Source organism: Setaria italica, chromosome IX (assembly GCF_000263155.2).
Source record: "Setaria italica strain Yugu1 chromosome IX, Setaria_italica_v2.0, whole genome shotgun sequence".
Lineage (NCBI taxonomy): Eukaryota > Viridiplantae > Streptophyta > Magnoliopsida > Poales > Poaceae > Setaria > Setaria italica.
The window spans coordinates 46,167-58,566 of NC_028458.1; the positions used below are offsets into that span (position 1 = coordinate 46,167).

General features: G+C 44.1%; 3 protein-coding genes and 2 long non-coding RNA genes across 6 annotated transcripts; 3 read left to right on the plus strand and 2 right to left on the minus strand.

Moving 5' to 3' along the window:
• Positions 1-1,150: 1,150 nt before the first annotated feature.
• On the plus strand, positions 1,151-1,412 carry LOC101783524. The gene is made up of 3 exons (XR_002675679.1): positions 1,151-1,168; positions 1,260-1,295; positions 1,370-1,412. It is a non-coding gene; the product is annotated as an uncharacterized LOC101783524 (long non-coding RNA).
• Positions 1,413-1,521: 109 nt separating this feature from the next.
• Positions 1,522-2,713, minus strand: LOC101778768. Its single transcript, XM_004980881.3, has 2 exons — positions 2,445-2,713; positions 1,522-2,351 (listed from the first exon to the last, which is right to left on the minus strand). The coding sequence occupies exons 1-2, from the start codon at positions 2,542-2,544 to the stop codon at positions 1,666-1,668; spliced, it is 786 nt and encodes a 261-aa protein (XP_004980938.1). The 5' UTR covers positions 2,545-2,713; the 3' UTR covers positions 1,522-1,665.
• Positions 2,714-3,024: 311 nt separating this feature from the next.
• LOC101783923 (nuclear pore complex protein NUP98B-like) lies at positions 3,025-4,957 on the minus strand. Its single transcript, XM_022823192.1, is given in 6 exon segments — positions 3,025-3,324; positions 3,326-3,557; positions 3,610-3,840; positions 4,211-4,271; positions 4,381-4,450; positions 4,561-4,957. Coding segments are annotated over 6 exon segments (1,176 nt in total). The 5' UTR covers positions 4,846-4,957; the 3' UTR covers positions 3,025-3,027.
• A 104-nt stretch (positions 4,958-5,061) lies between these two features.
• Positions 5,062-5,852, plus strand: LOC111255700. Its single transcript, XM_022822873.1, has 2 exons — positions 5,062-5,544; positions 5,666-5,852. Exons 1-2 carry the CDS (start codon positions 5,248-5,250, stop codon positions 5,735-5,737), a joined length of 369 nt encoding a protein of 122 aa, XP_022678608.1. The 5' UTR covers positions 5,062-5,247; the 3' UTR covers positions 5,738-5,852.
• Positions 5,853-6,364: 512 nt separating this feature from the next.
• LOC101784329 lies at positions 6,365-9,646 on the plus strand. Of its 2 annotated transcripts, none has more exons than XR_002675671.1 (7): positions 6,365-6,484; positions 6,584-6,787; positions 6,897-7,042; positions 7,905-8,259; positions 8,562-8,948; positions 9,110-9,200; positions 9,310-9,646. It is a non-coding gene; the product is annotated as an uncharacterized LOC101784329 (long non-coding RNA). The 2 variants fall into 2 exon arrangements; XR_002675672.1 differs by having other exon boundaries at positions 6,376-6,484; positions 6,659-6,787.
• The last annotated feature ends 2,754 nt before the right edge of the window (positions 9,647-12,400 follow it).

A 12,400-nucleotide genomic window follows, 5' to 3' on the forward strand; every position in this document is an offset into this window, starting at 1 on the left:
GGAGCTGGGGGCTGGAGCTGGGGCCGAAGGCGGGTTGCGGGAGGGAGGGGAGGGGTGCGGAATCGTGGGATTTTTGCCGAAGCAACAGGAGGGACGATTCTCTCGCGCAGTTATTTCGCTCGCTGGTGGGGGAATCGATTCGCATGGAATCGAACCAGAATCATAGCGTTTGTGTGGTTTGCTCGATTAAAATGACTAGAATCGCCCATAGAATCCTATCCAAACACGCCCTAGGGCGCTAGGCGGTGCGGCCGTGTGAGGGGGGAGAAGAAGAAGATGAGGGGAGGGAGGGGAAGAGAAGGAGACGACGATTCGGGAGTCGGGGGATTCGGGAGAGGAAGCTGCGGCGGAGGGCGGACTGGGAGTCGCGCTAGGGTTTGGTGGCCGTCTGGGGCCGGCTGAATATTAATGTTATTTTGGTGGGTTTGGGCCAGTCGAATTACTTAGGATTGGTACTTGATGCATGAGGAACAGTTATTTTTAGCCTGCTATGCATAGAGAAGACTAACAATTACACTCTTTTGCAGTGCGATCCATATTTCAATCGAGTTGGTTGCAATCATCCTGGATGCGAACTTGCTTATCCTACACCAGTATGTGAATAGAAATGCAAGGTGCATAACCAAGTTTGGGATGAAAAGAAGCATTTCAGTGTCAATGCGTACAGAATAAATTCTGATCCAGATGTAAATGGTTCCGTAGAAGTTGGTTTCACAGTTTATGCGGTAATGTCCAGTTTCTTATCTTAAGTTTTCCTTACATTGTACCGATGTTCTCAACAGATTTTTTTTAGCAGTAGTTACCGAGGACTATGGGGGGTATTACTTTGGAAGGACAAACACAAAATACTAAATCTTAGAAAGGCTGTCTAAATAAAAGCTGAGGAAGAACGGGACAAAAGCAGAGCCAGGGAAAGAGTACGAACCAAACAAACGAATCAAGTATAGACAGTACTGTGATTTGAGATCATTTTTAGTCTTTGAAAATATATCATCGATCGAAAAAGTGGCTCGGATTCACTTCTGTTTTTCGGATTTGACAATGCAAAAATCTCTCAGGACTTCACCCACTACAAATCTGGAGTATACAAGCACGTTACCGGTGGCATGATGGGCGGCCATGCCGTCAAGTTGATTGGATGGGGAATGATTCTGGAGAAGATTACTGGGTATGCTGTTGGATCACCATAATATTATGTGCATTGTCAAACAATGAGGCCAGCCCCTAAGTTGTTTTGTTTCATCCTCTCTGCTTTTCAGCTTCTTGCAAATCAGTGGAACAGAGGCTGGGGTGATGTAAGTTTCTGGCTTATCAAAATGACTCTTTGAAATGCAGTATCATGTGTTGAGCAATCGGTAATGCTTTGCAGGATGGCTACTTCAAGATCATACGAGGCGTCAACGAATGTGGCATCGAAGAGGATGTGCTGCTGGAATGCCATCGAGAAAGAACATGGTTAGAAACTACGGCGGCTCCTTTGGAACAGCTGTAGTTTGATTTGTATTTTTAAAGCTGATGAAATTGGTAAACTAGCCTTGATGGCAACTCATATGTAGTTGTGAATCCAACATCAATTGATATAATGTAGCACATCATACTGAATAACAAGGCTGTGTAATTGATCGACAGACAGACATAATAAGAAGCCTGCTGAATAATTTGACATTACAGTGGATGGTTTCTCAGCGAGCAGGCTGCCTCCTCCGTAGCAGCAGGAGTGGTCAGCGCAACGAGTGTCTGGACAGGGACCTTGATCACATCCCGGCGAACGCCCATGTCCGAGACATACCGGCCGGCGCAGTACATGCCGGTGGTGACAATGGCGAGGCCGGGGGCGCTGGTGGTGAGGAAACGCAGCGGCGACAAGGCGACGGCGCTGAAGGCGGCGGTGAGGGATGCGAGCTGGCCGCTGCGGCCAACGCTGAAGGCGGTTTCGACGAGCAGCCCCGTCTTGCAGTAGATGGCGAAGTCCTCACAGTTGTTCTTGAAGAGGGAGTAGGCGCCGAAGCCCTTGTCGAGGAGGTAGCGGGCGCGGTGGACGACGACGTGGCCGGGGTCGGAGGCGGCCAGGGTGCAGGTCCCTCCGCGCGCCTTGGCGAGGAACAAGGCCGGCGAGACGGCGTAGTGGAAGAGGTAGAGGCCGCCGCCGTGCAAGAAGCAGTCGAGGCAGGACATGACGACTCCGTCGTCAGGCCTGACCAGGTGGCCACATCGCTGGCACTGGCCCCCTGCCGCCGCCGCCGACGAGGCGGAGGAGCTGAAGAGGAAGGAATCCAAGAAGGTGCCCGTGCCAATCTCGTGGCCGGCAGCTCTGGTGAAATGGATGACCATCTCGTCCCCAACATAGATCCCTGGTGGTGGAGGATTGGCCGCCGGAACACCGTCAGATCCCTCAAGCAGCAGCAGCAGAGGCGGTTTGAAGGAAAGGAGGCAGGCATGATTACCGTGGTGGGCGTAGAGGTAGGCGGCCCGCCATGAGTAGATGTGATCCCCGGCGGCGAGGTCCTCCCGATCCACGCGTTTGGACAGCAACCCCGCCGCCATCGAAACTCTGAGCTGAATCTGAATGCAAGCAATCTGATTGTGACTGGCCAAAGAAAGCAATCTGAATCTGAATGCAACCCAAAGAAAGCAATCGCTTGCGTGCTCTTGCTTAGCGGCGAAGGCGGAATCACTGATGGGTGCCAAGCAAGGTAAAGGGGTCAACCCGGCCAAGACCCACCCCCAAGGAAGGGCCTCAAGTTTGGTTTTCCCTCTCAATTCCAACTGAAGATTACTTTGCATTCGTTTTTGAATTCATGTAAAAAAAAATTGAAAGCGTTTTTCCCTTTTTAGGGGGGAATTGGCAAGCATTCTTGTTTTTTTCATCAGGGTAAAGCATTCTACAGCACCGACAGCATGAACAAAAAACAAGCATAACAAAACCCCATGCACAGCGTGCAAGTTTGTTCCTACACCTCCAAACGTTACAAAAATAGTAACCAGAAAATCATTTCATCGTCCATCTATCCAAAGCATCCGAGGATTTCACCAGAGCCCGTAGGCGCTGAAGTGCTTCACCCTGAACTTCCACTCTCCCTTGGCTGCGTCAAAGGACACGAACTCCGCGCCCTGCTCCTCCGCCTTCATCATCAGCATGTCCCTGTACCTCTCCACCCGCGGGCCCTCTCGGTACTGCTCCCCGGTCTTCTTGTTCATGCATTTGATGTTCAGAAGAGTCACCTCCGCAGCCTTGTTCAGCCCCTCACCCAAGCCCCTCACGTCTGTCTCCCCCAGGAACTTGATGCTGCCATAGCCATGGCGCCCCACAACAAAGTCTTTCACCCCGACTGCAGTAGCCTGGCTCACCAGCAGCAAGCTCCTCCAGACTAGGCTCCGTGAAGTAATCTTCCCGCGGGAGCTTAGGCAACAGCCTCTCAACTGAAGTACCCTTCCCATTCCCATGATGACTGGGTTCATGCTGCTGGCCATTTTCCACCAGATAACTGCTGCTTGGTGACTTGACAGTCTTATCAGCCAATGGACAATGTTCTAGTCGGAAGAGGCTTCTCAGCAACCTGCAAACCACCAAAATGTTGCAATCACACAAACTCATAGCACCCTTAGTACCAAACATTCCCAATGCACAACAACCATCTTGCTACTGTAGCTTCCATCCGCTCTACAAAAACAATTATAAAAGCTGGGGGGCGGTGACTAACCGGCAGACTTGATATTCCATATTGAACTGAAGGAGAAGATCCGCCATTCCCAATGGACATCTGAGGCATTGCTGGAAGTGTCCCAAATGGATTTGAAACAGGAGCAGGCTGCATGACCATATTGGACTGGCTAGGAGATCTGTTTCAAAATGCAACAGGATACACTGAGTTAAAATAAATAATGTATTACGTCAGGCGAAAAACAGTAATTTGTGTTGCGGAAACTCATTTGCAAATTCTGAGGGTAATTATGTCCAAGTTAAAACCATGTTCCTAGACTACAGATAAAATAACAATATAGCAGTTCCAAGTAATCACATATAAGCTAGTTGCTCAAAGAACCATTCAAGAACTTTTCTTCTTTGCCTACGCCGTCCATCTCCACATTAGACTGATCGCAACATAATTCCTTCCCCTTCTTGTATGTAATAAGTGTTTTCAACCATCAAGACGAAATTATTAAAAAAGGAAAAAGATCATGCACATTGAGAAGTAGCAAAAGATCATACTGTTGTCCAATGAGGGCCTGATTAGCAGTGTTGGAAAAACCAGGGAAACCACCTGTAGAAGCTGCAGTATCCATGAAGGCATGCATTTCCGCAAAATTAAGAAGCCAAGATTGGTTTTTGAAGATATGGATTATAAACAGAAGTGAACAATTTGCATACAAAATACTGACCTGGTTGAGTTGGAGGTTGGAAGGAGAATGTGTTTGGCGTTTGAACAGGGGCAGATGTCTGAAATGTTGGCTTGATAAGAAGCAAAAATGAACTTGTTAGACATTAAAAAGAACTAAATATGATAAAAAAATTATATAGTCAATAATATGGAAAAAGAAAAAAAATCAAGAGATGCTCACCGTTGAAAAAGGTGAAGGTCCGCTGCCAAACAGACTGCCAGGTGGTGTGCTAAATAGGTTTCCAGAGGAGAAAGCTGGTGTACTTGATGGTTGTGCAAATGTTGGGGCAGGTTGAAATAGTGGGGCCGATTGCGTGTTAGCCAATGACGAGACGGTGCCGAATGGATTTGGATTATTCGTAGTTGATGTGCCAAACAACGTTGATGAAGCAAAAGGAGTGGTATTTGCAAACAAAGATGGTGAGCTACTTGCTTGAAATGGGGAAACACCTGTCTGTCCGAACATTGTGGTACTAGTGGACGATGTGAATGGGCTCGAACTTGCAACTGTACTGTTAAACGAGTTGAATGGTGAAGCACTAGTTGAAACAGGCTTAGGAGCAAATGGATTGTTTGTTGGAATTATACTTGGGGGTAGACTGGTTAAATACATTGCTTGTTGGAGAAATACATTGCTTGTTGGAGAAATACATTGCTTAGTTGATTCTTCTTGGAAGAAAACAAACCACAACTTTGTACCAAAGAAAAGGGAAGAGTTGAAATCATCAGATTACTAAGGGTATTGTATCATATTAAGAGCCGGAAACAGAACAATAGCCAATTGAGGGAATCAAGAGAATTGGTTTTCTTGCTTTTGTCTATTTATGATGCAACTCTTAGTGAAACAGATTTGGAGATACTTCATCTCATGAATGAGATAGAATCAACTGAGTGCAGAACCATTACTGAAGAGGACCACCTGTGGGGATCTGCAGCTCTGAAATTCAGAGAAGAACTGAAACTTGATGTTTCAAAATCAGATACACAGAACATAGAGAATGCAGAAATTACTGAAAGAAGAAGGGCACTCTTTCGGGAGAACATACCCGTTCATTCCAAGCTCTGTGCAAAGACAGCTTTGCTATATTGCTATAAAAGGTCTTCAAGGGCTTCTGCTTTCTCCCTGGAACAACTTCAACTGGAGAACTTTACTGATAGCTTCGAGGTAATTTTGTAAAATAATAGTGTCAAATGAACTTTGGGCGTCATTCTAGATTTTGTGCTTTCACAATAATGTTATTTGAATCTGGTTCATTTGCCTTCCTCAATCTAATTCTGGTTGGCAGGAAACGTCTCAAAGAATGGATGCAGTTCAGATTTATGATCCCATTTCATACCCTTCTTATTGGTTACATTGAGCCTGCCGAATTTGCTCGATTAGGGCTGCTTGCAATAACACTTGTTAGTATAGCATCTCCTGATCAAGAATTGAGGATGTTGGGCTATGAATGCCTAGGAGCATTTAAAAAATCCCTTGAGGTACATGCTATTTCATTAACCTCGAAATTTTACATGTTGTCTTGATTGGTTTATTTGCTTATTAATTATTCCTATCTGCTTGTGTTAGATTTTGCATGTGACAAATTAGCTTCACGCAGTGAACATATTATTGTCTAATCTACATGCTTGTATCTGTATGTTTCAAATTCTAGCATTCGTAATAACGGTCACATGCTTGCATCAGTATTGTTAAAATTCCATTCAGACTTTACATTTTCTTTGTTGGTTAATGTTGTTCACATGTAATTGCTTTTATGCTTATTTGATTTGTATGATGTCAAAACATTTATTCTTATTAACATTCTAGGAGCAGTTTGAGTGCAAAGGGCACTTGTATAGTATTTTGTATCTGTTATCCTTACATGAAAAATATATTTAAAGCTATTTTCATATATTTACGGACTTCTCAGAGAAGCAAGGAAACGTGGCAGCTTCAGCTCCTTTTGACATATCTTCAAAATGGAATATCCGAACAGTGGCAGAGGATACCTTCTATTATTACTGTTTTTGCTGCAGAAGCATCTTTGACGCTACTGGATAGCTCACATGCTCAATTCACTGCCATTAGCAATTTTTTAACGCATTCCACCTCGGCCAGTCTACAGGTGACTCTTCTTTTATTTATTTGCATATATGAACTATCTTGGAGTGTGTATTGAACAGTATGGTATTTTAGTATATGATTTTTTTCTTTCTTTTTGCAGAGCATTCTTTTATTTCCAACCTTGTTGTAGAGTAATTTAGTTCATTTTAAAGCTGAACGTTTGTGGATGCTTCAGTTACTATCTGCTGGATCAAACCTAGCTGATGATGCCAAAATATACAAGAGAGGAAGAGTCTTATAGGTTGCTCTTGCGTTCTGTTCTTCACCTGTTTCAGATTCTGAATCGAAGGTTTTAGTCCTTAAGGTAAATTCTGTAGTTTTTTAGTGCATTTGAATTTGAGTTCCTGGGATCTAGTATCTGCATAGATATTCGAACATATATGTCCATTTGATATGCTTGCTTTGCATTGTAGATGTTGAAGAGGTGTGTCAAGCAGTTCTAGCTCATCATCTAGCGAAAGAGTCTGGCCTTCTGTTGTGGTTATCCTCTGTTATTTCAATTGAAGGATCCGATGGTGCTGAAAGCTCCTGTTCTAGAGTAACTGAGTTAACGTTGGAGGTAAAATACTGATAATAAATTATTTTCTGCTCTACTGCAAGCCCCTTCAGAAAAGGAGGGGGGGATAAAACACATGATCTGTCATCTTTTTGCATGAGTCTTCACTGCAACTGGCAATCCTTAATTGTTCCATGAAAGTTCTGTTGATGAACATGAGGATTACACTATCATTTTATTTATGCAGAACACTGCTTTAGTACTATTTGATATATCATATAGGACATATTGATCTGTTATTTTGGTAAATTTTCTGCATTTAGTCAAACTCACTATGCTATTGTTATATAAACACCCTTGTGGGTAATTCATCATATTAGAGTTGGAACAGATGGAATATTAGCAACCTCCTTATTAATTGGTTTATGGACGTTAATCTTTTTTTACCAAATTTATGGATTCATCATTTCAGCTCCATATTAGGTTTCTTTTTTGTTTGTTATGCTTTTGTCTTTTGAGACAGTTAGCTACGTTGCAATCAAACTATTCTAGTAAAATTCTGAGCAGTTTTGATATAGCAAACAGTTGCTGAAACCCACATTTTCTTTGATTATTCTTTTTATGAAGGGATAGGTTTGGCACAACTGTGTTATTGTTGTCAATTGTTGTGTTTTTCATCTGAATGCTAGAATTACCTTGGATAAAAATGATCGAGTCACTTGTTCTTGTGTATGGCTTTTCTGCAACATCATGACTTCCTAGGTGTGTCATAAATCTTCCATCTGTTGTCAGACATCTTATTGTGGTCCGGAGACATTACTTGTGTATAAATTAAGTTTTTCTAGCTTTGAAGGTATTTGGTTTGGGGCAGATTTGCGAAGCAATTTTAAAATTATTAATCTGTAACTTGATTTGCTTTCTTTAGGTAGTCAATGATTTGATATCATCAAGACTAATTACAGATTGGCTCCAAGAATCTGCCCTTGAGCAACTCTCTGGTGATATCAGCAGACCTTTGTGTCCTTCTAATTAACAATGCTAAATTATTGAAAGGAAATGTTCCCTTATTGACTTCAGTGTTTAGTGTGATTACATCAACAATGAGGTTGTTTATGAAAAGGAAGATATACTAACTGCATTTTATCTTGTCCCTCCATGGTGTATTTAATCTGTCCCAAGCTACCGTTGGCAGCTCAAGAAGTGCAGAGCATAAGTTTACAATGGAACTTGGTATCGATGCCATTCTTATGAATGGTCCTATGCCAATTTTATCTGAAATGGTAGTTTATTCATGTACTGCCTGTAATCACTAGCCACTAAAAGCACATTTTTAGCAATGTTAATTTATTTTGATTATCTAAAATTGTGTAATCCTTATGTTCCTTTTTTGTAATATTGATCTGCTTGAAATTTCGTGGATTTATAATTATTTGTATACATATCATGAATGTTTAAGTTTTATATAGATAATGATTAGCATCATGAAAAATGTAATCTTATCTATGCGTACAAATTACCGAGCAGTTGTTTTTCTGCCCAAGGATATATGGAATGTTATGTAAATCTTTATTTTGTTTGACAGGATAAGTCAAGAATATAATGGTTGTTTCTTGGGCAACTTCAAACATCTTCTGGTTGTACTCTAACCAAAGGTCTATGTTGGAAATATCCTCAAAAGAGTCAAAGCTTTTGCGCTTATTAGTGGCTTCTGTAATACTTGGGAGGATATCCAGCATCTCTCATGGAAAGAGTGGAGATCTTGCACGGAGCACCAGCAGTCTTGGAACTCTTCATTCTTTCTTGAACGATGCGTATGAAAGGGTTGAAACGGTAGAAAGTTGCAGTGCGAATGATACGCTACCTGTCATTATATTATACCTTCAAGACCATGTGCAAAAGAACAGTGATTCTTTGCCATCAGTTGTGATGGCTCTTTGCTTGTTGCTTCTTGACAGATCCAGTAAGCAAGGTACACTTCTGACTTTGCTGCATTCTAATGCTGATCATAAAGAGATTGGATGAACCTAAATTAGTCTATAAACTGTAGGCTGTCTTTGTGCTTTTGTTGTCTCCTTGCTGGAGTAACGAGGCATCTCATTCAATTTTTTTCCTTTTACCTTGTTGAAGCAGTGAACAAGCACCTGGCCGACAACCATGGAAAGATTGAAATGCTTTGCTCAAAGATACGGTGTCCTGCTGAATCTAATCCTTCATGGAGATGGTATGGGCTCTGAATGTAGACTGTTCAATTTTTATACGCTTCTCTGATGATGACACAAGCGCTGGACGTCTGTATGTTGCAGAATTTTTTAATGTTTATTCATCTTCAGGCATTACTATCAACCCTGGAAGGATCCTGCTGCGCCGCGAGATGGAGCGCTTGGAAGAGGAGCAGGCGTGCCGAAGCCTCCTGATCCTATTTTCTAATGCCTTCAGTGCCTCCCTGCCGGAATTTTCGGTACTGTCACTAGATGATGTTGAAAAATCTAGCCTGTTCCAGTGGGAAAGGGAGTCCATGGTTAAGCAGAAACATTGCGATTAGTTTGCTGAGGCAGTAATTTGACAAGTCATAGAACTGTTGGTGTGTAAAGGAATGCTTGTTCCTCAGTTGGATCAAGTAGAGCTCCGTGCACAGTTGGATCCACAGATGCCTCAATTAAAAAAAAATTTGGCCACAAGTTTAGTTGCTTCAGGCATGCGTTTGGGGGTCGGAGCCAACCCACTTTTGTGGGTTTGGATCGGAGGGATGGGTTGGACCCAGTCTTTTTGTTTGGTTGAAGAGGTTGAGAGGGTTGGAATGGATGTCCTTTTAACACTGTTAGTTGTGGGCCCCACCTGTCAGCTGCGGGGCTCACCTGTCATCCTCCTCTCTCTGTTTTTTTTTCTTCCCGCATCTATCTTCTTCCCCGGCCACGGCTCCTCACTGGCCTCGTTCCTCCCCTCGCCAGCACCCCGTTCCTCCCCGGCCGCTCTCTCCTCCCTGGCGCCCTCCTCTCGGCGGGTCAAGCTCCCCTGACTGGCTCCCGCTCTGTCCTCCCCGGCGCCGCTCCTCACCGGCCCCACACCTCCCTAGCCCTGGCTCCTCCCGTGCCCCTACCTCGCCGTGCCGGCCAGCGAGCCCCTGCCGTGCCGCTCCTCGCCAGCCCGCGCTCGTCGGCCCACGCTCCTCCCCACTAGCGAGGCCCCGCCGTGCCACTAGCAAGCCCCCGCACGCTGGCCTGCGCCCCGCCGCCAAGCACGCCTGCGCCTCCCACCGCGCCCACCAGCAAGCCTCCGCCGTCAGCCTGCGCCCCACCGCCATGCCCGCCTGCGCCCCCACCGCGCCTGCTTCTCCCCGATGGTGTCAAAGCCGAGCGACTGGGTTAGAATGGTCCGCTCGTTTTGAGAGGATTATTCCAACCCGCATCTATGTGGCATATTCCCTACATGGGTCGAATCCAACCCACCTCACTTTCAACCAGACGCGGGACGAAGGGGTCCGATCCGTTCCAACCCACTAACCAAACACATGGTAACTTACCACACATGCTGCATCTTTTAGTTGGTGTGACAGTCTTAGCTTTTTGTATGACTAGAATATGAAACTATATTATTTTTGAAAGAAATATAATAGTGTATCGTACTAATTATAACACAGAACTGGCCATCAAAAGATGTCATGGAACTGAACAAACCTCAAAAAAATACGTACAGGACCGAAGCTCTGTCGATACTTGCAGGCAACGTTGTTACTCCATCCAAATGTTAATCTCAAGAAAACCGATGAACGAAAAAGGAGCCCTTTAAGAAGATATTGAAATATAAATGTTGCTTAAATTGCCATAAATGGGATGAACCAAATTAAGAAGCCATCGTCGATCACCCTACAGTGCAGGGTGCATGCGCTCGGTGATGTGACCGGAGATGTTGCTGTGACGGATGCGCTCGCATGATCACGGTAGGAGCCGCAGCATCACCACTGCCCACACCGCCGTGGTCATCATCATGGCCAGGAAGTACACCACGACCCGTGCCGCCGACGCCACCCACCCGTCGTCACCCGCCACAAGGTACGCGGCCTCGGGGCAGCGGCGACAGCGTCCATAGCGCCGAAAGAACGGTGGAGCTAGAGCAGAAAGGAGAGGAGCCTTTCTAAGATTTAGCATTTTGTATTTGTCCTTTCAAAGTAATTCACCCCATAGTAACTATTGCTAAACAAAATTTGTTGAGAACATTGGTACAATGCACGGAAAACTTGAGACAAGAAACTAGACATTACCTCATAAATTGTGAGAGCAACTTCTACACGGACATTTAGGTAGACCTCTGACATTATGTCATCTGGATCAAAATTTATTGGGTACGTATTGACGCTGAAAGGTTTCTTTTCATCCCAAACTTGATTATGCACCTTGCATTTCTTTTCACGTACTGGTGTAGGATAAGCAGGTTCGCATCCAGGACGATTGCAAACGACCCAATCGAAATATGGATCGCACTGCAAAAGAGGGTAACTGTTGGTCTTCTCTGTGTATAGCAGGCTAAATGTAACTGTTCCTCATGCATAAAGAGATCCTGCAACAAGTGCCAGCCCTAAATAACTCGGCTGGCCCAAGCCTACCAAAACAACATCAAGGGTACGTTTGGTTGGGCTGTGATTTTTGAAAAAATTGCTATAAGCTGTGGGCTGTGAAAAAACAGCTGTGAGAAAGTAGCTGTGGGAAAAGCAGAAAGCCATTTGGTTAGAGCAACTGTGAAACTGTAAGCTGTGTAAGAAAATACTTGTAACACATAAAGATACGTAGGTGTGTTTATATGCAAATTGCTTGTAACAAAATAATGTTTACTAATTCGGATGTAAATGACTATTTTAGAATGTACATTATGCTGAGCTAGTCCAAATAATAATTTCCATTTTATTTAACCTTGGCCCGTTCATCTCTTTCTCCCTCTTTCTGCAGTATTTACTGATTAACATCGGCCCTGTTTGTATACGCTTCTCCTAGCCACGCTTAAATTATAATCTAAGTGAAGATTTTCTCGCTTTTCGCTTCATGTAGTTCAAATTTCTGAAGCGACTTACCACATAAGCGAGAATCGGTGGAAATAAGCAAAACGTTTGGCGGGATTCTCACTTATTTCCACCGATAAGCCGCTTATAAGCGGAAACAAACAGGGCCATCGTATATTTACTTTACATGTGCGGTAACACTTGAATTGCAATCATCATCACACGAACGAATTCGCTGCTAATATGAACAGCAACAGGACAATCAAGAAGAAGAAAAATAAGTAACACCAGGTGAAATGCTCCGTTGATCAGGCTTAAAAGACAGTAATAATTCGCAGCGATGAACTGTTTCTTCTCGAGTGAATGGATTAGCACCAGTTGCTCAGGCCATGGACGTCGAAGTGCACAGCGACGTCGTCCTTGCCGCTCCC

Coding starts and splice junctions, on each gene's coding strand:
- LOC101778768 (XM_004980881.3), bottom strand. CDS start 2,544: ATGGCGGCGGGGTTGCTGTCCAAACGCGTGGATCGGGAGGACCTCGCC. Junction 2,352..2,444: donor CTACCTCTACGCCCACCACG/GTAATCATGCCT, acceptor CTCCACCACCAG/GGATCTATGTTGGGGACGAG.
- LOC111255700 (XM_022822873.1), top strand. CDS start 5,248: ATGAATGAGATAGAATCAACTGAGTGCAGAACCATTACTGAAGAGGAC. Junction 5,545..5,665: donor ACTTTACTGATAGCTTCGAG/GTAATTTTGTAA, acceptor TCTGGTTGGCAG/GAAACGTCTCAAAGAATGGA.